The sequence below is a fragment of the Protopterus annectens genome, chromosome 16.part0, assembly GCF_019279795.1.
Source record: "Protopterus annectens isolate FY-2018-M chromosome 16.part0, PAN1.0, whole genome shotgun sequence".
NCBI classification, from domain to species: Eukaryota; Metazoa; Chordata; order Ceratodontiformes; family Protopteridae; genus Protopterus; species Protopterus annectens.
Genome location: NC_056750.1, coordinates 650891796 through 650918289, shown reverse-complemented (window position 1 = coordinate 650918289; position 26494 = coordinate 650891796). Strand labels below are relative to the sequence as shown.

At 40.5% G+C, this 26494-nt stretch overlaps 1 protein-coding gene across 1 annotated transcript in view; it reads left to right on the top strand.

Annotated features, from left to right (window-relative positions):
• The window catches only part of LOC122790993 (AP-1 complex subunit gamma-1-like), a 170393-nt gene that overhangs the window by 42662 nt on the left and 101237 nt on the right, over positions 1-26494 (top strand). Inside the window, exon 5 of the mRNA XM_044058719.1 lies at positions 20836-20956. Coding sequence (XP_043914654.1) covers positions 20836-20956 — 121 coding nt within the window. The remainder of the gene's footprint in view (positions 1-20835; positions 20957-26494) is intronic.

Genomic DNA, 26494 nt, shown 5'->3' with positions numbered 1-26494 from the left:
TCACAACGTTGCTAGTTGTCGGTTTTGTGCTAGATTTAACCAACGCACTATCAAGCGTCGGTTTGATTTTGCATTTCATTACTTTGGCCGAAGATTTAATTATATAATGCCATCGGAACAGCCGACAACCGGAGTTTACAAAAAACGCAAGGACAAGGATAGGCATCCAAGGTCCAAAACCGATGACGAAGCCTCTACTAGGCCAGTCGCTGGTTCTCAGTGAGGCGCTTTCACAGCCCCTGGCGCCTGCTACCTCAGAGCCACAGGCTGCTACCGACTCCCACGTGGAGCTGACTGGGCCTCTGGATACTCAAGGTATTGGACACTCGGAAATCACTCCCTCAGATGGGTCTGGAGCCGCTGAGCAGGCATCGGCTTCTGAGGGTGTCTTCAGACCTACACAACTATATATTAAGCCATCTTCAGCTTCAAAGACTAAAGCAGCTCTAAAGACAAAGAAAGAAGTACAGCATTCTCTTACTCAGACTTCCATGCCTAAAAAACAGATGCTCAAAATGGCCGAAGACCTAATTGCTTTGATCAGGGGCTCCCATCCCCCTCCTGATAAGAGGCCTAGGCAAGAGACAGAGTATGATTCTTCTGATCAGGTATCTATTTCCTCTGATTCCTCTTCTGAACAGGATTACTCCATGATTCCCTGTGAGGATTCTGATGCTGAAGAATCCATTCCTTCAGCCTCTCCTCCTGAGGATTATTCTTTTGGGGAAACACTGCATACTATGAGGGAGCATTTCCACTGGGAGAGCCAAGATTATTCTCAATCTAAGAAAAGGCTCAGAGACTTTCTGCTTCTTCCTCAGCACAGACCCCTTGCTGTTCCACCTGTTCTAGACATTGTAGATGATGTTTTTTCAGAGTCTAGTCTGTCCCCTGACTCTTTACCCCCTGCACCTGCTAAGCCAGATAGATACTACAGGGTCCCGGATTCTCATATATTCCTATATAAAAACCCCACTGCTGATCATGAAACTATATCTCAGGGTCCCAAGGGGGTTAAAGCTTCCACTGCAAAAAACCCTGTCCCCTCTGATAGGGATTCTAGGGCTCTAGACAGATGGGGGAAAAAAGTTCACACTTCTGCCACCCTGGCTGTAAGGGTTTTAAATTGTCAGTTTCATATGCTTAAATATCAGCAATATTTAATGTCACTACTTAAGCAGAAAATGTTGACAAATACTGAATGTTCAGAGAACAAGGAATTGCAGGATTTATTGCATGCAACTGAATAAGTGGGAAAGCATACTTTGCAATGTGGTTATGATTCACTGGAGGCCTCTTGCAGGGCCGCTGTTACAGGTTCTGTTATTAGAAGGCATGCTTGGTTAAAGGAACAGAATCTGCCTGATCATGTTAAAGCAAAATTATTAGATGCACCATTACAGCATGATACTTTGTTTGGTACTAAAGCAGAAGAGGTGTTGAAAAAATGGAGGATAAAGCAAAATCCATGCAGACAGTCAAGGATTTCTTACAGGTACAGCCACCCAGGTTTAGCAGGAACTGGCCTTCTAAAAATTGGTCCTTTCCAGTCTCAGACAGACCACAAAGAGGCAGATACAGGCGTCCCAGAGGCAGATCTCAGCCCCAAGGCTCATGCAGGCCTAAACAATGGGGTGCTCCTACCACCAAAAGCGGAGAAGACAAATCACAACCTTACAGGAAACAGTCCCAATGACTTTCCTCTACCAGTTCCAAGCAGTTTACTTTTGACAGACCCCTTAGGGGGGAAATTAGCACTTTTTTCATCAAATTGGCAAATGGTTACCCAAAACAAATGGGTCCTGAACATAATGTCCCAAGGCTACAGGTTCCATTTTCACACTCTACCAAGGTCAAAGGGCATGCCAGACCTGCCACACAATCAATGGGCAGAGTCTCAAAAGCAAATTACAGCCCTCATGGACATGAGGGCCATTCAGCAAGTACCACAACAAGAGCAGGGCAAGGATTTTACTCCAGACTTTTCCTAGAACCCAGGAAGGACAAAACCTGGAGACCAATTCTGGACCTGTCTATACTAAATACATTTCTGGAAGTTCCAAAATTCAAACTCTACAGCAGCTACTGTCCATGCTGGCCAAGAGGGCTTGGCTTGTAACTTTGGACCTAAAAGAGGCATACCTGCATGTCCCATTCAGACAGTTTTGCAGAAGATACCTCAGATTCATAGCTGGCTCAATGCATTACCAATTCTCTGCACTGCCCTTTGGCTTATCTACTGTGCCCTGGGTCTTCACAAAATGCCTGGCACCAGTAATTGCGTTTTGCAGACAAAAAGGAATTCAGATATATCCCTACTTGGATGACTGCCTAATTCAATCAGAGAACAAAGACCCTCTTCTAAAGCATCTGGCGTTTTAAAAAGATTACTAATTGGCCTAGGGTACACAGTAAATGAAAAGAAATCAAAACTAGTGCCCTCTCAAGAGATAATATTCCTGGGTGCAAGCTTAAATACAACTGCCCAGATGGCTTATCTCATGCCAGACAAGCAAAAACAACTGACTACTTACTTCAAGAAATTGGCAACAAAAACCCACTTATCTGGAAGGAAAATCCTGCAGGCCTTGGGTTTCATAGCATCCTGCAGTCTACTAATTCCATATGCCAGACTGCATATGAGGAAACTACAATGGTATCTGAAAAGTGTTTGGACTCAGCATTGCCACAGCCTGGAGACAGTAATTGCACTCATTCCCTGCCTACAACAGGAGTTTTGATGGTGGGCAGAAGAAGCCTGTCACCACAACAAGGGTCTACCATTCAGTTTACCCACAGCCAGACAGACACTGACAATGGATGCATCAGATTATGCCTGGGGGGCCCATATGGCAGGAACATGTATTCAGGGCACATGGCCTGCAAACCAGATGCATCTTCACATCAATCAAAAAGAGATGCTAGCTGTTCAAAATGCCCTGACAGCTTTCAAGGACCTGCTTCATCCAGGAGAGTTACTGATAAAGACAGACAACACTACGGTCATGTGGTACATAAACAAGCAGGGAGGTACACATTCCTACCCCCACTGCAGACAAGCAATGACCTTATGGGACACAGCATTGGCTTTTCAAGTTCACCTGCAAACACAATTCCTGCCAGGAAAAACAAATACTCTGGCAGACGAATTAAGCAGAAACCTCATGGATCCCCACGAATGGAAACTGGATCCACAAGTCTTCAGCATGATAATAAGGAAATGGGGATGCCCAGACATAGATATATTTGCCTCCCCTCACAACTGTCAATTGCAGAGATTTTGCACAAGGATTTATCACAAGCAAGCATGGAAAGTGGATGCCCTATCATTCAGCTGGAAAAATCTAACAGTATATGCTTTTCCCCCACTGCCTCTCCTTCCCAGAGTACTCCTAAAGGTCAGACAAGAGAAGCCAAAAATGATACTGATTGCACCAGACTGGCCACGCCAGCACTGGTACCCAATCCTAAAGAGCTTGTCTCAAGGTCCAGCATGGATATTGCCTCAAACTTCTCACTTGCTGACCCAACAAAACAATCAGATCCTGCACAGCCAACTCAGGACCTTAAATCTGGCAGCATGGTGGATAATGTAGCCATTCAGAACACTCCTCTTTCAAAAGTTGTTATGCATGTTATCTTGGAGGCCAGGAGGCCCAGTACCAGAAAATCTTATGCAGAAAAATGGAAGAGATTCTGTGCTTGGAACCAGGGACAAGGCATTGACATGTCTGTACCAAATATTCCTCAGATTTTACAATACCTAACTGAGATGCTGAACAAAGGCCTTTCTTTCTCATCGATTAAGATTCATGCCTCTGCCATTTCAGCACATTACAATACAGAATCACCTATCTTTTCTCATCTTTTATTAAGGCAGTACCTCAGAGGGGCCAAAAACAGTAGGCCTCCAAGGAGAACACCAGTTCCTACCTGGGACCTCAATTATGTTTTGGAAAAACTCACACTGCCTCCTTTCGAGCCAGCATCAACAGCAGATATAAAATTCTTATCCTGGAAAACAGCTCTGCTCCTAGCAATAACCTCTGCAAGGCGAGTCTCGGAGTTACAAGCACTCATGGCTGTGGAACCTTTCATAATTTTTCATCCAGACAGGGTTTCTCTGAGGACAAACCCTACATTTATGCCTAAGGTGGTGTCCAGTGTGGCCCTCAACCAAACCATTCACTTGCCTACCTTTTACTGAAATCCACAGAACAAGAGTGAGAAAATTCTGCATTCTTTGGACATACACAGGCGGTTGCGCTTCTACTTGGACAGAACTAAAGCTTTCAGAAAGACTGAGCAACTTTTAGTGTCATATGCTGCAGGATCACAAGGAAAGGCTATCTCAAAACAGACTATTTCTAAATGGATAGGCCATTGCATCTGTTTCTGCTATTTTCAACATGGCAAATCAGTGCCTAGGGGCATTAGGCCTCATTCCACCAGAGCAGCAGCCACTTCAGCAGCCTTCCTCAGAGGAGTACCAACCAAAGATATCTTAGAGGCTGCAACTTGGAGTTCAGTGCACACCTTTACAAAGCACTACCACTTGCCTCTCTACTCTAAGTCCAGAGCAGGCTTCACCACTGCAGTTCTACGGGGCCTCATAGCCTCTCCTAATCCTATTTAGCCCAGCCACCCATCCTCAGCTTTGGGATTCTACCCGAGAGTAATGACTGCAACAGTGAAACACGATGAACATAGTACAGTTGTGTATCTACCATAAATGTAGATGTTCGAGTGTATTCACTGTTGCAGTCCAGGTTACCCCCCCCTCCACCCCCCCTTCTCTTTGCTGGGACATATCTGCACTTCTCTATCCTATACAACCTTTTTGGTGTATTTGCTTGTAGATGAAGGAAATGTTATTTTTGTGCATGCATTTCTTATTGGTATATTTTTCAGCCTACCTATTTGGGACACCTGACATCTGGGGCAAGAAAAACTGAAGAAAATGGCGTCAGCTGCATCATTTATACCCCTGGCACTCTGACGTCAGGGAAGAGGTGACAGCAACTGACGCCAGACCTAGACTTTGGAATTCTGGCCGACTGAGGATAGCCTGCCAGCAGGATAACCCAAGAGTAATGACTGCAACAGTGAATACACTCGAATCTCTACATTTATGATAGGTACACAACTGTACTATTTCCTTCTTCTTCCTCTGCATAGATCTTTGGCTATACCTCCTGATCTAGACATTGTTGATGATGTTTTCTCCAGTATGACTCCTGATTCCCTGCCTCCAGCTCCTAGTAAGCCAAACAGATATAACAGGGTTCCTGACTCCCACAAATTCCTTTTTAAAAAACCTATTGCTGACCCTGAAACCATTTCTCAAGGTCCCAAGGGTGTTAAGGCTTCTACTGTTAAAAATCCTACCCCTTCTGATAGAGATTCCAGGGAGCTGGATAGATGGGGTAAGAAGATTTACACGTCTGCAACCTTGGCAATCAGGGCTTTAAACTGTCAATTTCATATGCTTAAATGTCAACAGCATGTCATGGGTTTACTTAAACAGAAAATGATGTTGATTTCTGACTGTGTGGAAAATAAAGAGTTGCAAGATTTATTGCATTCGGCTGAACAAGTTGGAAAACATACTTTGCAATGTGGTTTTGATTCCTTGGAGGCCTTTTGCAGGACTGCTGTAACTTGATCTGTGATAAGAAGGCATGCTTGGCTCAAGGAGCAAAATCTGCCTGACCACGTTAAAGCAAAATTGTTGGATGCTCCTTTAAAACAGGACAGTCTATTTGGTAATAAGGCTGAAGAAGTTTTGAAAAAGATGGAAGATAAAGCTAAAGCTATGCAAACTGTGAAAGATTTTCTACAAGTGCAGCCACCCAGGTTCAGTATGCACCGGCCTACTAAGAACTGGTCCTTTCCAGTATCCACTAGAGCCGCTCAGGTCAAACCCAGACATTCCAAAGGCTCCAGGTTTCAGTCAGAAGGAACTTATAGAACAAAGCAATGGGGTGCCTCCACCTCTAAATCTGGAAGTAACAAGACACCTTCCTATGGTAAACAGTCTCAATGACTTTCCACTGCAATCACCAAGCACTTATGTTTTAGCCGCCCCTTTGGGGGGAAAACTGGCACTTCATGCACAAAACTGGCAACTGATTACCCAGGACAAATGGGTTTTAAATATAGTATCCCAGGGATACAGATTTAATTTCCACACGTTGCCAATCCCAAACGGATGGCCAGATCTGCCTCCAAATCAGTGGGCAGAGGCCCAGAAACAAGTTATGTCCCTCATGAATATGAGGGCTATTCAACCAGTACCAGAAAAGGAAAAGGGACAAGGTTTTTATTCTAGACTTTTCCTGGTACCCAGAAAAGACAAATCATGGTGTCCAATTCTGGACTTATCCATTCAAAATACATTTCTGGACATTCCAAAATTCAAGATGCTGACTCTCCAACAGTTACTACCTATGCTAGGCAAGGATGCCTGGTTGGTAACTCTAGACTTAAAAGAGGCTTACCTGCATATCCCAATCAGGGAATCTTGCAGAAGATACCTCCGCTTCAAAGCAGGCTATTTGCACTACCAGTTCTCTGCACTGCCCTTTGGCTTATCTACTGCACCCAGGGTCTTCAGAAAGTGCCTGACACCAGTAATTGCATTTTGCAGGCAAATAAATATTCAAATTTATCCATACCTGGACGATTGCCTAATTCAGGCAGAAAACAAGGACACTCTTTTAAAACATCTGGCATTTGTAAAACGGCTTCTAACTTGTCTAGGGTACACCTCAAATGAAAAGAAATCACAACTGGTACCCTCTCAAATAATTACATTCCTGGGTGCAAGCTTGAATACAACTGCCCAGATGACTTACCTTACGACAGAAAAACAAATTCAATTGATGACTTACTTCAAACAGGTGGCCACAAAAACCCAGCTGTCTGTAAGACAAATTCTGCAGGCCTCCTGCATTCTTCTAATTCCATATGCAAGACTGCATATGAGGAAACTTCAATGGTACCTAAAAAGCTTATGGAGTCAACATTGTCACAGTCTGGAAACAATGATTCCTATCATTCCTTGCCTGCAGCTAGAGTTCCTATGGTGGGCAGAGGCCTGCCACCAAAACAAGGGACTGTCATTCATTCCACCCCCTGCATCCCAAACCCTGACTACAGATGCATCAGATTATGCTTGGGGGGCACATCTGGCAGGGAGATGCATTCAGGGCCAATGGAGCCCAAATCAAATGCACCTACATATCAATCAGAAAGAGGTGCTAGCTGTACAAAATGCTCTAACAGCCTTCAAGGACTATCTTCATCCAGGACAACTACTGATAAAGACAGACAACACCACAGTCATGTGGTACATAAACAAGCAGGGGGGTACCCATTCCTACCCCCTTTGCAGACTAGCCATGGCATTGTGGAACACGGCCTTGACTTATCAAATACATCTACAAGCTCAATTCCTGCCAGGAAAGCAAAATAGTCTGGCAGATGAACTAATCAGAAATCTTATGGACCCACATGAATGGAAACTGGATCCACAAATCTTCAGCATGTTGACACGCAAATGGGGGAGCCCAGACATAGATCTTTTTGCCTCACGCCACAACTATCAGTTTGACAAATTCTGCACAAGAATTCATCACAAAAGAGCTTGGAAAGAAGATACACTATCCTTCAGCTGGAAAAAACTATCAGTCTATGCCTTTCCCCCTCTGCCTCTGCTCTCCAAGGTCTTACTAAAAGTCAGACAGGAAAAAACAAAAATGATTCTGATTGCTCCAGACTGGCCTCACTAACACTGGTACCCGCTCCTATGCAATATGTCGCACCTTCCTCCGTGGTACCTGCCTCAGACACCTTACCTACTGTCTCAGCAGAACTATCAAATTCTGCACACTCAGCTCCAAACTCTGAATCTGGCAGCATGGTTAATCAACTAATTTCACCAGTTACATCTCTCAGCAAACCTGTGATGGATGTCATTTTGGAGGCTAGAAGGCTTAGTACTAGAAAATCTTATGCTGACAAATGGAAAAGATTTTGTGCCTGGAACCAAGCACAAGGAATAAGCACAGCAATGCCCAAATATTCCTCAGATTCTGCAATACTTAACTAAGATGCTTCACAAGGGCCTATCTTTTTCTTCCATAAAAACACATGCCTCTGCAATTTCAGCTCATTACAACACAGAGCCTCCCCTCTTTTCTCATCCTCTGCTAAAGCAGTACCTCAGAGGGGATAAAAATGTAAGACCTCCCAGGAGAGTACCAACTCCTGCATGGGACCTCAATTTTGTTTTTGAAAAACTCACTCTACCTCCTTTTAAGCCAGCTGCTACTGCAGACCTAAAATTTCTCTTTTGGAAAACAGCTTTTCTTTTAGCAGTCACTTCAGCTAGAAGGATTTCAGAACTACAGGCTCTTATGGCAGTGGAGCCTTTCATTATATATTTTACCCTGACAGGGTGGCTCTCAGGACCTATCCATCCTTTATGCCTAGAGTGGTATCTAGTGTGGCCCTTAATCAGACTATTCATCTGTCAACTTTCTTCCCAAATCCACAGAACAAGGGTGAGCGGATTCTGCATTCATTGGATGTACACAGACAACTAAGATTCTACTTAAACAGTACAAAATCTCTAAGAAAATCTGAACAATTACTGGTGGCATTTGCTGCAGGGGCAGAGGGAAAGGCTATTTCAAAGCAGACTATTTCCAAATGGATAAGCCATTGTATTTGTTTCTGCTATATGCACCATATTAAACCTGTCCCCAAGGGGATCAGATCTCATTCCACCAGGGCTGCATCTACTTCTGCAGCCTTTCTCAGATTGGTTCCTACCAGAGACATTCTAGAAGCTGCTACCTGGAGCTCATTTCATACGTTCACCAAACATTACCATTTACCTCTCTTCTCTAAATCCAGAGCAGGCTTTGCCACTGCTGTCCTGCAGGACCTTATAGCTGCTCCTAATGCTGTATAAATCCATCCTCCCAACTATAGCTTTGGGATTCTACACAAATACAATGACTGCAACAGTGAAACACGAAGAACATAGTACAGTTGTGTACACTTACCATAAATGTAGATGTTCAAGTGTATTCACTGTTGCAGTCCTGGTTACCTTCCCTCCAGCCCCCTGTTTTTTCTCCTATACCTCTTTTTTCTGTTACTATCTTTAAAAGCCTTTTTGGTGTATTTGCTTTTGTTTGGAGGTTTGTCTTTTTAATTCTACACACATATATATATATATATATATATATATATATATATATATATATATATATATATGTATTTTGCTCCCCATTTGGGGGACACCTGACATCTGGGGCAAGAAAAACTGATATAATGGTGTCGGCTGCATATTTCATACCCCTGATGACCTGACGTCATGGAAGAAGGGACAGCAACCGATGCACGACCCAAGACTTTGTTAGTCAGGCCGACTGAGGGCAACCTGCCAGCAGATTACCCCAAATGTAATGACTGCAACAGTGAATACACTTGAACATCTACATTTATGGTAAGTGTACACAACTGTACTTTGCCTTCCTTCAAGTCAAATTAGATTCACAGTTTGTTGTTTACTGCTGTTTAGCCAGACAGTTTCTGCATCTTTGGTATCACCCATTTCTACTCACGAAAAATGTTACCATCTTATAAATTCGCCTTTTTAAGTTTTTTGTTCACTGAGGATTCTAATGTGTTCCTTTTGTTCTACCAATGATGCTTGTAACCCTTTAACTCACTGTTTCCCATGTTCAATCATGATCCCATTTGGTACACTACAAGGTATTAGTGGTGAGAATGAGAATAAATAGTAGGGGATGGGTGAATGAAATATACATCCATATTAGGCAACTTCTTGTTTTAACAATGGAAATGTTGAGAGTGATCATCAGGAAATTCAACTAAAAACAACCTGTTTAATGCTAAAGTAAAGAGAAATGCTTTATTAAAACCAGTAGAGAACCTTCATGTTACATTTCATTACAGACTTCAGCCTTGAAGTATAAGAATAAAGTGCTTGATATGTGTTTTAACAAATCATTCTCCTGCTTTTGCATTATATAAGCCTTTATATTTATTTATTTATTTTTATTATATTTTTTTATTTTAATGCATTTTGTTACAACTGTAGGCAGATTTATATCTAAAAACATTTTAAATGTTTAACTGGTTCCATTTTAAAGCAGTGATCAGCTGTGCTGATAACAACCACAGCTACTTTCTTGTATGCTGTTGCTGTAACAAAGTTTCCCATGAAATTGCAGCAGGAAGGACTTTGCAAGTGCATTTTTTTTTCTTATAAAAAATAAATCTGGAGCATTGTTATGAGGAAGCTAATGTTCCATATTTATTTTTCAGTATTTAATGCATTTCGCCTAACAACTGGAAAGTCCAATAACAGGATAAACAGCAACACATGAAAAGGCTTTTATTATGTTAAAACAAATACTAGTTATTTTCATCTTACATTTCATTACAGACTTCAGTTAGATGAAGTTGTAATGAAATCTAAGACTAAAGCACTCACTATTAGTTTTAACAAATTATTCTGACTGCATTTAAATTGCACAGCACAATTTTTTTTTCAATTTAATGCATTGCATTACAATCATTAATGGGTTTATTGACTGGAATAGTGGATGCCATTTAAGACAGCCATGGATATAAAAGCCAAGACTATGGAAAGGTAGAAAATATTCTAGTTCTTTCTGCCATGTCTATCTGAAGTAGGGTAAAGCAGGCAATGTATTTCATCAGGAAGCAAGGTGGATTTAGACTTTCTGAGCCATTGTTGGAGGTTTATAGTACTTTCCAGAAACAAAACAGCTTCCTCGTAATAAAACAAGACATTAAGAAATTAGCTATCTTTTGCTTAAGGAATTTGGGAGGAAGTATGGGTGGACAAATTGGCAAAACAAGTAATTGTTTAGGGCATGATGTACTTTGTTAAATATAAAGATATTTAAGATATGTTAAAATTAAGAAATGCGAACTGCTGGCTGATGATGTCAGGGGTGCAACAGGTAGCACTCATCTTTGGTGCAGAGAAGGCTGTGGGTTCTATTTCCACACCAGGTACATGAATTGATGATGCTGCAGTGCATGCATAAGGGGGCTGCTGCAATAATGAGTGTGTCATCCTTCAGATGAGATATTAACCAAGGTCTCATCAGTTTAAGTTGCTGGCAGCTCATGTAAATGTAAAAGATCCCATGGCACCTATCAAAAAGAGTAGGGGAAGTTTCCTGGCACCCTGGCCAAATTTCCCCTAGTAGTATAAATACCACCTCGGGTCTCCCCTGAAAAGAGGCTACTACACTAGTTGGAATAACCCAGTCAACAAAGAATAAATAAATACAATTCTATTTGAGTTTTAAGAATTCTTATCAGGAATGTGACATATAGCCATTTTTACATAGGTATCAAATGCAGGAGTTCATAGGACTTTCACTGTCACAGGCATTTTGCATCAGTTTATATCATTGTGGTATACTTTTGCTTAAGATGAAGAATGCAGCAGATGGCTGCAATATATCTGTACAAAGCCATCATTACATTAGAAATCAAAATCAAGTATATTTCAACAAGACAGTATTTCTTTCATTGCAAATATGTCATGACTTAGGTTTATGAGCCAAGAAGAGCAATTTGATGCTCTCAGTCAAAACTGAGAGGCACTGAAATCCTCAAAGATAGAATGCCAGTTATAGGTTTGCTTTGTGCTTGAGTTTCTAATGATAATTATCTGCAAATTGTGTCAGGAACTATCAAAATGTTTACAATATCACTTCTTAGACATGCCATTGCACAGTTATTTCACTGTTAAAGTCTGGCATAGTGCATTTTACCATTTCCATAGCAGGTAGGTACATGACTTCTGCTGCAGTTAATATCAAGAATGATCAATGCTAAAGTACTTGAGTAGATTGGCAGTCACAGGTGCATTGCTTACACAAATGACTAAGGATAATTCTTTGAAAGATTTATGAATAATTCTTTAGGAAGTATGAAATACTTACTGCCTCACAGATTTTAGGCTTAAGGAGTCATTTCACCATTATGGAGTTACATTATACTTGGTTTCCATTTAAAGTAGGTATATGATTTCTGCTCATGTTAGATAGTGTAGAACATGTACTGAATATATCTTTGCTGAGTTTTGACTCCCTTAGAAATAAAAATCACATATATTGCCACAGAAAAGAAAAAAATATTTTCTAAGTGGAGGTATGCCATGACCAAACTGTACTAAGATGGGCAATGTGCTTTATCTGATATAGCACTGATAGGCATTAAAAGTCCTAAGGTTAGAATTGCAGTCTTTAGTTAGTTTTACAGCCAAATATTCGATTCTCATTTCCTGAAAGTTTCTTAGGAGTCTCAAAGGGATGGATATGGCATTTTACATATAGGTACCAGATTTATGGTTCCAAGGGCATTTTGCTACTGTAATTTGACATAATACATTATTCTTGATTTCCATATGGAGTGGATATATAACTTCTGCTCAGGCTGATGCATACAATTTCTGTCCATAGTACATTTTTACTGCTTTGTGATTACATCAGAAGTAAAATCCTGTATATTTTGCCAGGGAAAAAAAAAACATACTTTTTGTGGCTGAAAACTTGGTATCACTAAAACTCCATGTGATAAGAGGAAAGGTTTGCTGATGGCAAATTCAACATTTAGTTGCATTGAAATCCACAAGTATAGGAATCTTGGATTCATTTTTCAGCTGTATATCCTTTTACCACTACCTGAAGACCTTGTGAAGAAGACTCAATGGGGGACTGATGTATAGTCGTTTATAGCTGGATACCAACTGCAGGTATTTCACTGTCATACGTGGCATGCTATATTTTCTTGGTTTGCGTTATGGGTGAGTTATGGATAAGTGTTTAACCTCTGCTGAGGCTGAAGAATGCATCACTTGTCCATTATATATCTTTGGTAAGTTGTTATTGCATAAGAAGTAAAAATATGTGAGTTTCCCCCAGAAAAGCAGTATGTTTGCAACTGCAGACTTGGCATTTCCAAAATCCATGTGTTGAGGGCGGTGATCAGCTGATGTCAAATTCAGCCCTGAACGGTATTAAAATAGCTAAGTGTAGAGAAACAATCCTAGCTGCATGTTTTAGTTCAGGATCTCATTATCACTCTCTGAAAGTTTTGTTAAAGTCTCATATGAACTTTTCTACATATGTACCAGGCATAAGATGTCACAAATGTTTCACTGTTATAGTATGGCATTAGAGGTGAGCATATGATGTTTGGTCAGGCTAAGTATATGCAACATCTCTCCAAAATATATTTTTACTGCATTGTCATTCCAACAGAAGCATAAATCCTATATATTTCATCACTCATAACCTCACATTTTGTTATAGTAAATTTAGCATCATCAAACTTCCATGTGATAAAGAGGACAGTGTGCGGACACCAAATTCTGCATTGATTTTCATTGAAGTCCCCAAGTCTTAGTCGCACTTTGGACCTGAGCTTTTTGTTGTTATTCTCTGAAAGAGTTGTAAGGAAGTCTCACAGGAAATTGACATAATGCCTTTTATTCATAGATACCAAAATAAAGGTTTCAAATGCATTTTAGTGTCTTGGTCTGGCATACTGTATTACACTCAGTACCACTAGAGCTAGGTGTAAGACTTCTATTCATGCTGTGACATTCAGTACATGTCTAGACTATATCTTTACTGAGACTTATGACCCCCCCTCCAAAAAAAAAAAATAGAGTAATATGCACTGAAGTATTCCTTGAGATAATGTTGTGCAAGTCTCTTTTGGGCTAAAATCACCAGCTAATAACTAAATCTGGAAATTTGCTAGTATATTCTGATGGTTTTAGGTATCTATATATATATATATATATATATATATATATAGAGAGAGAGAGAGAGAGAGTTTCACAGGCAGTTCACTGTCATAGTCTGATATGCCACATTTTTTGTGATTTACATTAGGGTTGTGTGTATGACTTCTGCCCAGCTTAGGCAATGCTACACTTGTCCACTGCCAGCATAGTTGTGCATGCCAGATACTGTCAGTAGTCCTGTGTAAACATCAGTGTGACCAGTCTTTGCCATTCAGTTCTTAACATTGTTTTACATTTTACTTTCTTCAGGCTGACAAATTCAGTCTATATGTGAGCTGTAGTGTTAGTGTGTCCTTTTGAAATGTGAACCTAAATGAATACATTTTTGCCAGAAATAGTGATATTTTATTTCATATTAAATACATATGTCATATTAGTAGCACTACACATCTCCTTTGAGAATTAAGAGGGCAAAGACAACTATGTGAGAATGCTGCTCCTTGACTTCAGCTCTGCATTTAATACGGTGGTACCAATGCAGGTGATAGAAAAACTGCACATTTAGGAATCAGTAAACATTTGTGTAACTTGATCCTGGACTTCCTGATTGAGAGACCACAGAGAGTGTGTTCAGGTAAAAACACATCAAAGTGCACCATGATTAACACCTGGGTTCCACAGGGATGTGTTCTCAGCCCACTGATATTCACCATGCTGACCTACTACTGCTATGCTAAGCACACGTCCAGTCATATCATCAAGTTTGCTGATGATGCCTTAGTCATGGGGCTCATCACAAAGGAGGATGAAAGGGCGTACAGAGAGGAGGTGACATCTCTCATCAGTTGGTGTGATGGGAACAACCTTGACCTGAATGTAAGCAAGATTAAAGAGATTATTATCGACTTCAGGAAAAGGAGAACAAACCACCCAGTGCTCAGGATCAATGGTGAGAGTGTGGAGAGGGTTAAGAGTACAACATTCCTGTGTCTAAACATATCAGAGGATCTCTCATGGTTGGGAAACACCAGCCAACTAGTCGAGAAAGCTCACCAATACCTCCACTTTTTAAGAAGGCTGATAAAAGCTAAGCTTTCTCCTCATATTCTCTCCACCTTCTACAGAAGTGCTCTAGAGAGCATCCTCACCTGCAACTTCACAGTGTGGTCTGGAAGCTGCATAGTTAAAGAAACGAAGGTGCTAAAAATAGTGGTGAGGGTTGCAGAGAAGGTAACAGGGTCCAGTCTTCCACTGATACAACATCTTTATTCTGCAAGAAGCAACTGAAAGGCCACCAAAATAATACAGGGCAACACGCAATCCTGCACATGCACTGTTTAAGCATCTGACATTGGGTAGGAGATTTTGCAGCAACCTCTGCAGGACTACAATATTCTGTAACAGTTTATACTCTGCAGTGATGAGACTTCTGAACTCAGGCACTAGTCTCAGGGGTCTGGACATAAGTCATGTTTTATTTGTGCAATATATATTCCAAGTAAGTGCAATATTTATTATATCCATAGTCAGTATTATTTAACTCACTCAAGTGCAGTATTAGACAAATAACTTAGGCAATTCAATCTGTAGTGTGTTTTGTATTACTTTAAATAGGGTAGTTAATTTAACTCAGAGGAGGGTATTCATTTCGTAAGTGCTGGTAAATGTCTCTACTCTTTCTTGCATGTATTGGGAGTAGTATTGCATTTGTTAGTTATGTTTATTCCTCTACTTGTATGTCTTGTTTCATTTTCCTTTACAATATTAAGAATTGAGCTAATGTATGAAATTTTGTTTAGGCTACACGTGTAGTTCTAAATGACAATAAAGTTTACTTTGACTTTACAATAGTCAAAATATGGATGATTTATTTGTTTTGACACACATGCACATATTTGAAATTCTGCTGTTTTTTTCCTATCCTTAATTGCTATTAGGTCATTGCTGAATATTGATGTGTTTTTTCCTGCAGTTTATTTTTAAGGATAATCTTAAAGTAGAAGAGAAATATTACCATTTTAGCTATGGTCAAATTCAGGTCCGAATGACATTTTGAAATCGACTGCATGCAATATTTGCAAACAGAGGTATAATTTTCATATGACTTCAAAGTGCAAATATAAAAGCTGTCATAGCTAATACATGTTACAAATACATAAACTCAGGCCTAAAATACATATTTAGCCATAAAAGGGATATGCTTTATTCATTTTATATGTTGTGACTTAAAGATGACAAAATTATTTTTATTAAAATTCATGTAGTCCTTTCCCTTTGAGAGCAGGAACTCCATGTAAGGTTAGTGCATATGTAGTTATGTAGCAATTTTGCCAGAACATTTTAAGAAAAAATGTCAGGCCACTTTGGAAATGCTGACATATTTACACATGCAGCAAAATACCTAAAAGCTGCAGATTAATGTTAGTCTTCTGAAAAATGACTGTAGTAAAGGGGGTGCTACTAATTTTGTGTTATCCAGTAGCAAAAATAAATAAGTGACTTTACTTTTCAGCCACGCATCTCTTTTACTTCATCGTGCTGAGATAAAGTAATATGCACTGCAGTATTTTACTTGAGATATCACTGGGTAAGGGTCTTTATGCCTAGAACTACAAGCTAACTTACCATTTAACTTCAACATCTTGTTTTTGGCACTAGTATGAAACACCATGCAGTTTCATTAAGATGCCAAGAGTCAACTATCCCAATGTAGAACTCTTAAAGGGGAGCTGATTTGTCAAAATGCAGGGTAAAATAAAAAAGGACAATAATAAAGTATGTGTTCTTACTACATGTGTTGCTGTAGCATTCATTGCTATCCCATAAAGATATTTTATGATGATCTCTTTACATTGTGCGGCCAGATGAATCCTGCCACACAGGTTAAAATGTGTAGATCCTGTCAGTTACCAAGTAGTTCTAAGATCTGAATGTAGGCTAAACAATTAGCATTGCATCTCAAGATATGTGTGCTGTAACAGATGGATGCTTGGTTGTAAGCTTTGCACCTGGCTATAAGTATATGTGAGCTGCATGATGCTGCATCTATATCTGTATCTGCTGCATGGATGTGAGCTGTAAACCTGCATTAGGTACAAAAATTTGAGTTGTGTAAGTGGATGTGAGCTGTTCATGTGCATCTGGTTATAGTGGTGCAAGCTGATCACCTGTGCACCAGAAGCTAGTTACCAGGAAGTGACTAGTACTGCAGCAGCTAGTTATATTGATGTGAAATATACCCATGCAAGATGTTGCATGGATGTGAACTATGCATCTGTGCTTGGGTATCTGGATGAATCATGCACCTGTGCCTAATTACATGAATGTGAGCTTTGCCCACTCGGGCATTATAGATAAGCTCACCAGCTTAAATGTAAACCCCTATGTCACTAGATGGATTGCAAATTGGCTCAAGGACAGAACCCACATGGTTAGAATTGCTGGAGCCATGTCAGACTCCAAACCAGTTACAAGTGGTGTCCCACAAGGCTCAGTCCTGGGACCTCTCTTGTTCGGTATATATTTCTCGGAGGTACAGGCCAACACGGAAGGACTGTGGCTGACCAAGTTCGCAGATGACTGCAAACTGGGCGCCATAATCGACTCTCCAGCCAACACAAGCATCCTCCAAAAGGGCCTCATAGAAACAGACAACTGGTGCCAGAGCCATGACCTCAAGCTAAATGCCAAAAAGTGTATAGTCATCCCTTTGGCATAAACAAAGTGCCCACAAATTACCACATAGGTGGTAATCCATTAAGTACAGAAGAAGTAATTAGGGACCTGGGGACCCAAGTTGATAGCAATCTCTCATTTGACAACCACGTGGCCAAAGTGGTTAGAAAAACATTTTATATAGCCCACCTAATCATGAAGGGATTCACATCTAGATCAGGGGATGTCATCGTGTCTCTTTACTCATCCCTCATCAGGCCCATAATTGAGTACAATGCCCCTTTTGGGATGTACCTTACCAGACACCTGCAGCAACTGGAAAGACCCCAAAAGTACCTCACCAAGAGGATCAAAGGGCTCAAACAGATGCCATATGCTGTCTGGTTAAAGAAACTCCAGCTCTACTCAGTGGCATACCGCCTGTTCAGAGGCGATCTGTGCCTGATGTATAAAGCCATGTCCAACCCGGAATTAATGGACATGCTGCACCTCAGAAAATCCAAATCCCATCGAGCTATGCACTTGAGAGTCTTGAACCTCAGCACTGAAATAAATAGGACATGCTGGAGGGACAGATTCATAACACAGAGGCTCCCTTCACTCTGGAATAAAATCCCAGTCCAGGTTAGGCGGAGTCCCTCATTGACTCTCTTCAAGAGGAATCTTGATGAGTGGATGGGAGATTGTAGGTTTACCCCGGGTATCACTTCTGTGTCACTGTTAGACAGAGGCACAGTATACTAACCTTGAAAAAGGGCATAGCAAAATAAATTTAAAATGGGTGGCGAAAGCCAAACACATTCTGGCTAGGCTTATAAATGCCCTAGGGCAGATAGCCTAGTATGAACCTATGAACCTATGAACATTGATCTGAACTGTGCATGCACAGTGGTATACATCAGTTTGGCTGTTTACCTATAGGTCAGTGCCTGGGTAAGAGCTATGCATCTGTAATGGGTTACATAGCTGTGAACATTGCACCTACAAGTAGGTGTATAGCTGTGTGATATGCACCAACAACTTGGTATATGTTTGTGAACTGTGCAACAGAAGCTAGATATATGTGTGTGTGTGTGTGTGTGTGTGTGTGTGTGTGTGTGTGTGTGTGTGTGTGTGTGTGAGATATACAACTGCAGCTGGATAAGTGAACGTGTGCTGTACATATGCTACTCTGTACATGAATGTAAGCTGCTCAGCAAAAGAGCTGTGCAACTGCTAGATATCTGAATGTGACCTTTGTACATGTGTCTGTTTAAATGGATATGACGTATGTAGCTGCAGCTTGGTACATAGATGGGTACTGTGTATATAGCTAGGTAGATGGATATGTGCTATGTATTGACATTGAATTTAATATCCAGCTATTGAGCCAGAAGGATATTAACTCACAGTTCACCTGTTCTTTGCCACTTGCACAAAATGGCCAATACTCAATCTCCCTGATGCCCCATAAGTCGAACCATAAATCTCTCACTCATTCCATCTCCCTCCTCTGGCTGTTGTACTTTCCTTGCTAAAACCCAAATGGCTATTTGAACTTCAGTCTATTCAAGCTGCCTAGGAATTGAGTACCCAGCTGCAAGACTGTAGTCCACAAGTAGACAGGACATGACGAAATCAAATATCCCCGAAAGGTCTTCTCCTGGTGCTTGCAGCACACCTACTTACTAGCATTTGCATCAAACAGTAAGTATCTGTCCTCCCAACACAGTGATCCTGCTACACCCATATGTAGTCGACCCAGCCTAGAAATATGAAGTTTGATTGAAGTTCTAGACTTTTGTTCTCAGAACAATGAGAAGGTTGGATGATAGATACAGCCACAGTCCATTAGAAGGCAGTCAGTTTTTAAACTATGTAAGAATCATTATATAGTTCCATTTATGAGGGTGCCCCACTAATTGTCTGTAAGACAGAAAAAATGTGATTAGACAGACTGAGACCATTGTACTCACTTTGCTGACATCAAGAGTGTAAAACAAGAAGTACCAAATGTGCATCCGTAGTTCCACCCCAAGTAAATACAATTTATGATCCTGTTTACACAGGACATACTTCCAAGAATCAATGACAGAAGTGAACCATCATTGTCTTGTACTTACTAATGCTCACTGTATCTGTTACATTACACATGCTGCCTTCATTAATCAGTATATTAAAAATAGGCACTTAACAATTGGAAGCATATGATGAGCTTATTATTCATACAAGTGTAGCTGGCATAAAGGCCAGTGAAAGAACTGTGATCTTTACATACTATTAAACCAAGTTTGCCACTGTGTATTGGAATTACAGAAGAGAGAGAGAGGAATCAGGTGCAGTCTGTAATATCCTGTACCCACCGTGGAGCTGAGGAGGCAGCTGGTGATTTGTGTGACAGCTATCTGTGATTTATTAAATCTGCATTTTTCCTGATGTATTCTGCATTTATTTGTATTGCTTCAGCATATTTGTAGCCCTTGGATGTGTTAGTCAAGCTAAATAGCTGCAGTTACACTTGTTCATGTGGAAAGCCCAAGCCAAGTTAATAATTCCAAACATTGTATTATTGCTTGTGTGTGAGTGTTGTCATTTAACTAACTGTTGCATCAAAACTATGCTTTCCTGTTTAACCAAAGCACAAACCTGATGGAAATAGTCCAAGTACAGTACACAAGATAATTATATTTACATACTTTAACACAGAAAGGATATAGCTGGCTACTTCCTTCATGCAAGACTTTGCTCCTTCCCTCCTTTATGTACTATAACTACATCTTATGTACTATAACTACATCTTAGGTTTCCCAGTCTTGAGGTAATCTGTCTTTGAAGTTCTCAAAAGATGTTACTAACATCACGCCTTCAGCAGCTGTCTGCTGAATGGGGTATTATTGTCCCCAAAAAGGGTTGCTGGACATATTTGATAGGTCATAGTGTCCGTCCCACCGAGAAGCATCATGAAACCAATCCAGAGTACATATTACCACTCTTACTGTATAGTTCTAAGATCTGAATATGGGATTGTTCTGCAATTCTGAGCTTGATCCATAGCATTTTAATTATTTTGTTACTTCTTGTATGCATGGCACCAGCTAATACATTATACATGCAAACATTTTTTGTACTGTGTTCATGGACAGACATGCAGTTACAAACACAGAGACACACACACACACACACACACACACACACACACACACACACACACACACACACTCTCACTCACACCCTGTCATTATCTCACTTTTTCCAAAACTCATTCCAGGATATTTTGTAAAATGACTGAACTAAAATGAACAAAAATTCATATTCTGAAAATGTTGATTGCTTTTTCCTTGTAGGCCAATGACCTTTTGGATCTACTGGTTGATCCTTCACCTACTATTCCACCCCATCAGCCCACCAAGGACACCACCTCTGGAGGAGCACTTCTGGATTTATTGGGTGGCATCGAGCTGGCAGGTTGGTGCAGCATTATTTTGTTTACAGGAATCTTTTACTGGGATACTTTGCTTGGTCATTCACTGAGAAGTGTTACAAAATGAGTATGATTTTAAAACAAATCAGGAGGATTATCATTTACTCTGCAAACTTGTAAAGCAGTAGTGTTGTGCTGGTCTTTAACTGATGACTTTAAATTATTATTTGCTAAATTGTTATTTGCACAAATAATTAGGAACAGGTTGTGAAGAAAATCAAAACACTGTCATCTGTGTTAGCATGTCTGGCAGGAGATTTGTGCATATTCTGGATTAACTGGTATGGTATGCCAGCATGTCTACTTGTGAAATATAAGATGTTCTTCGTGTTTCACTGTTGCAGTCATCACATTTGGGTTATCTGCCTGCATGCAGCCCTCAGCCGGCCTGAATACCAGAGTCTTGGGATTTCTGCATTGGATGCTGTCACTTCTTCCATGACGTCAGGTCGTCATGGGTATAAAACATGCAGCCGACACCATTACATCAGTCTTTCTTGCTGCAAGGTGCCCGAAGCAGAAGCAGTTTGCAAGTGCTGGTCGGCCGACTCCTGAAATTTTTGTTTTCAAGTTTCATAACCGAAGTCTTCAAAAAAGCTAAGTGCCCCGTTGGGATCCTTTTTCTTGCTCTAAACCGATGTCAGTAAAAGTTAACAATTGTATTACCTGTGGAAAGCAAATACCTCATAAAGATTTTCATTCGTACTGCATTCCTTGCTTAGGCCCGGACCACAACGTCCCTCGCTGAACTGTTCATCGTCTGTTTATTTTTGCAGCTATCCAAAAATGGCTTTGGTAAGCCATCCAACTACCGACATTCCAAAAAAACGTAAAGATAAAGACAGAGACAGACCGCATAGATCCAAAGCTGCTGACGACGCTTCTGTTAAGCTAGTCACCAGTTCACCGGTACTCAGTGAGGCGCTTTCGAAGCCCCTGATATCCACTACTTCAGATTTGCAGGCCTCTACTGAGACCCATTCAGAGTCCTGTATGCCGTGAGATGCTTCTTTGACCATGGAACCTGCGGATGTCTCTACCTTGGATGGGTCCAGAGCTGCTGTGCAGGCACCAGCTTCTGAGGGTGCATTTAGGCCTACTGACTTGCATTTCAAACCAACGCTATCTTCTTCAAGGCCTAAAACTCGACCCACGCCTAGAAAACCGACATCCAAACTGCATGGTCAGGCCCATATGCCTAAAAAACTAATGATAAGAATGGCTGAAGACCTTATTACTTTAATTATGGGGAAGCCAGCCTTCCACCCTCTAAGAGACCTAGAAATGATTTTCCTTCTGATTCTTCTGATCAGGATTCTGAAATTTCTGTTTCTTCTGATTAGCAGGATTTTCCCTTATGTACCTATGAGGATTCTGATGCAGAGGACTCCATTCCCTCTGGCTTCCCCTCCAGAAGATTTTTCTTTTGGTGAAACCTTGCACACTCTTAGGGAGCATTTCCGCTGGGAAAGCCAGGATTACTCTGACTCCAAAAAGAGGCTTAGGGAATTAATGAAGAATGTGGATGTAAGTGATAAGTGTAAGTCTGCTCTTGGCCCTCTCTGCCTGCTGTAGTCCTTAAGTAAAAGTCTTTGTCTCCTACTTCATTCAAATGAATCTCAGCCTTTTTCAAGTAAACAATATTTTCAGAATCTGGAATAAGTCTTCATAGTTTTCTTAAAGTAGCTCCCATGAACATCGTACTGAGGACTGACTAATGCTGTTCCATACCATGGCTATTGCCATGGCCTTGGTTCCAGATAACTGCTGTATAGTTATGGAAGTACAGATACATTTGCCTTCTATTTCCTTGGGTGTGAGGTGTGTAAACTTCCTGGGAAGGAGATTAGAAATGCAATGCATATCTGATTTATGTCTGTCTGGCAGGTGTGTGTGTGTGTGTGTGTGTGTTAGAGTGTGTGTGTGTGTGTGTGTGTGTGTGTGTGTGTGTGTGTGTGTGTGTGTGTGTGTGTGTGTGTGTGTGTGTGTGTGTGTGTGTGTGTGTGTGTGTGTGTGTTACCATGGAGATATGTGCACATCTCTGTGCATATCACTATGCATACCGACAAAGAACTGCTCCATAGCAGAATAATATATCAGTTTAAGCAGGTCATCACTGGTCTAAAAGCATGTACTTAATTCCTGTCCTCATTATTTCCTGCCTTGAGAAGGTCATCTGGTGTAAAATTGTCTACATTTTATTGGGCTCATTTGATAGTGTTTTGCAAAAAAGTGACTTAGTTGTACCATATTCTCCCAGTCCCGACTATCGTCCTTGTTAAAAGTAAGTATGAAGTGTTGAGTAAAAGATTAGCTTAAACATGACTTACTGGAAGATGGGAACACTATTTTAGACTGAAGAATAGTGACTGTGCATATCTGTGTGATAGGCAAAAATAGTGTTCATGATTCATATTCCTGAAATCATTTACACTAATTATATATGCTCATTGCATGGTGCTTTTTTAACTAAGGGCATGTGAATCTGTCATAGGCTGATGCTGTTTTAGATTATGTAGAACTAATACTGTCTTTCAACAATTGTATCCCTGTTTGTTTTGTACAATTCTACTAATATACACAATATAATTAGTGGTAATGAATCCTTACGTAGGCTTACTTCATTGTTTTAAAGTTTTGTACAGCCATAAATAATGCTAAATTTATTTAAAGTCCCAGAAGATCTTTGAAGAATATATCTACAAAAAACACTGATCACATATGTATGACAACATCATATCATGGCATCTGTTTGTTATATATTGTGTATTATCAGCAGTGATAAGTGGTTACACTTAGTTTCTGGGCTGACCTGTCGCATGTTTACAAGGGACATGAAAATTTGGTAGGGTGAAGCACAGATTAAGGTAGAGGGGTTGTGTGGTTGCTAGGTGACTAGGGAGTTAAAAGGAGAGTGAGAATGTGAGATTTGTGGAAGGATTAGTGTTGGATATTGAGATGGGTTTAGGAGTTCTCAGCTGGGAAATTGCAAGGGGAAGGATGGCGTGTAGATCAGAGATTCATGTTTATTTTGGGGAAGAGGATTTTATTCAAATAATAACAAGTGCAGTTTGCAGATATACAAGATAAGTATAACAGTAAACTGGAGAAGGAGGGAAGAAAAAATGTGTTTGAGTGGAGTACTTAATGGGGAGTTATGTGCAAGGAGCGAAGAGGAAAGAGTGATGCGATTATTAACTTGGAGTAAGGAAACAATGACGGCTAGTGGGAGGAAGAGTGCAAAACAGATGGGGAAGTGAATGAGATGGGATGAAGACATTGAGGAGTAACTACGCAGAGCAAGCCAGGTAATATTAAAAGTAATTATGGTGTGAATCATTAAGCCACATTCTGTGACATATAAAAGTAAGTGATGGGTGAAGATATAATTATGAAAAAACTTAGAGCGTAGGGTCTGGAGAGCTCAGCTGATAATCTAGGGTGGATATGATGACTTTCTAATTGGTATTGCTAATGCCAGGTATTCAAGGTGACAGAGGAACTTACTAGATGGTTGAAAAGCTGGCACGAGGAGCTGGATTTGGTTTCTGTAAGAAGCTGTAAAAGAAACTTTGAGTAATATAGATGTATATGCAGGGAGCATTTGCTTCTTAGTGCAAAAGCGAATCAGTTTCCTTGTGTAAGAATAGAGGCTTACATTAAAGTTAAAGTATGTTTAAAACAAAATGAGGAGGCAGCCTGCCAGCTTATTAGGGGGATATGACAAACAAATGGACATGAAAGACAGAGCAGGTGAAGTCAAACTTTAGAAGCATTAGTCAGATTTGGGGGAACCTGAATGATAATACAATACACTCCCATAAACCTGAAGTGTGAAACAAACCAGTATTAGATAATAGCAGTATATGGAGTTTGGGGACATTGCTGGGATTGTAAACGCATGAGCCAAAGGAAGCATGACAAGGATGTGGTGGTGCTAGGTTTTAGGGTACCTAGAGCAGTTAATAAATGAGAGGATGAGAAGTGTGTGTGTGTGTGTGTGTGTGTGTGTGTGTGTGTGTGTGTGTGTGTGTGTGTGTGTGTGTGTGTGTGTATGTCTGAGCATGCTTGCACTGTGGTAAAAATGGTGTACATAAAGGAAGGGTTTTCCTGTACTGCATATCAAATGTGACTATAGGGAAGGCAAAATGGTCTGGCAGAAAGCTAAAATTTGACTCAAAGTTAAAAAGCAGGATGAAAGTGTAGACATGATGGAATACATTGTTTTTAATGGGGGTGAGGTGGGATGTTTTTTCTTTTTCTTTAATCAGGAAAGTTTCCAGATCAACAGCATACAAGGAAAAATAACCTGAAGGTTTTACCTGGAGAAGGTTTTGAGCCATTAACAAAAAATGTATATGTAGGATCTAGCCCCTGCCAGTGAGGCTAAGGTGGGAGAAATGGAAGTTACATGAATCAGTGTGAAAATATTTCAAAGCCATTATGTAGTACATGGTTGCAGGAAAAGGAAAGGGATGCAACTAAAAGCTAATGCAAAGTACTGTAGAAAGATAACTTAATCTTGTTGGCAAAAGCATAGAAGGCAAAAGAGAGTAGACAGGTGTGGCTAAGATTTAAAGATGACCCAAGCCAGCTCTGGTGATGTATAGGGATAAAGCCCTGACTATAGCCCATTGACCTAAGTTTGAGTAGTGACAATTGAGTCTTACAAAACTGGCAGACAAGAATGAGTGTGTTTTTTCTGGTGAGAAGAGTGGGACAGAGTGGACCATGGAATGTCACAATTTCTCATAGGAGAGATGTTGGTGAAAACTATGGCCTCAAGATTTGGTTCATCAAGCCGCTGCTTAGAAGTAGCCTTCATATTAGGTGTGTAGAAGCATGGCCTCAGGGGAAGATGTTGAGCCACTGTTGTGATGTGGCTCACATATCCTTCTGCCCAGTGGTGGTCTTGGGACTGAAAGAAATTATTTAATAGCTGGAATGTTGATAAGAGCACAAGGAGCACCCATGGCTGCCTGAATGACAGTCACTCCAGATGGCTGTCGCTCTTGTGGTTCTTAGGAGACCCCACAATAAAGGAAAGAATGAGCTCAAGTCCTGTAAGGGAAGGCTTAATGGTCAGTAGACACAGGAGCAAAAATAACTTACGAAAAAAAGATCCACAGATGAATTAGAGATACAGATAAAGGATGTTGTATTCAGTGGCATGCATGTTTGTTTAACACAGAGAAGGAAGCCTGGTAATTTGAGAATTAATGCAAATTAAAATGGCTGTGGGAAAAATAGTGTAGAGAAAAGTAGAAAAAGTACAAAATGCAAGAAAAGCAGCATATGATTAGGATTAAGGAAGATAGATGAGAACACAGAATAACATTTAAAAAGTATTGTCAACTGTAAACAAAAAAGCAAGACCTGTACCCGAAAAGCTTGCAGTATTGACTTACAATAAACAAAAACTTTCTGAATCATAGATCTCAGCTGTCCCTGACTTTGTCAAATATCCCTGATTATGCCTCCCTGTCCTTCTGAACAGTTTTGATTTTCTAGTAAATTACTGA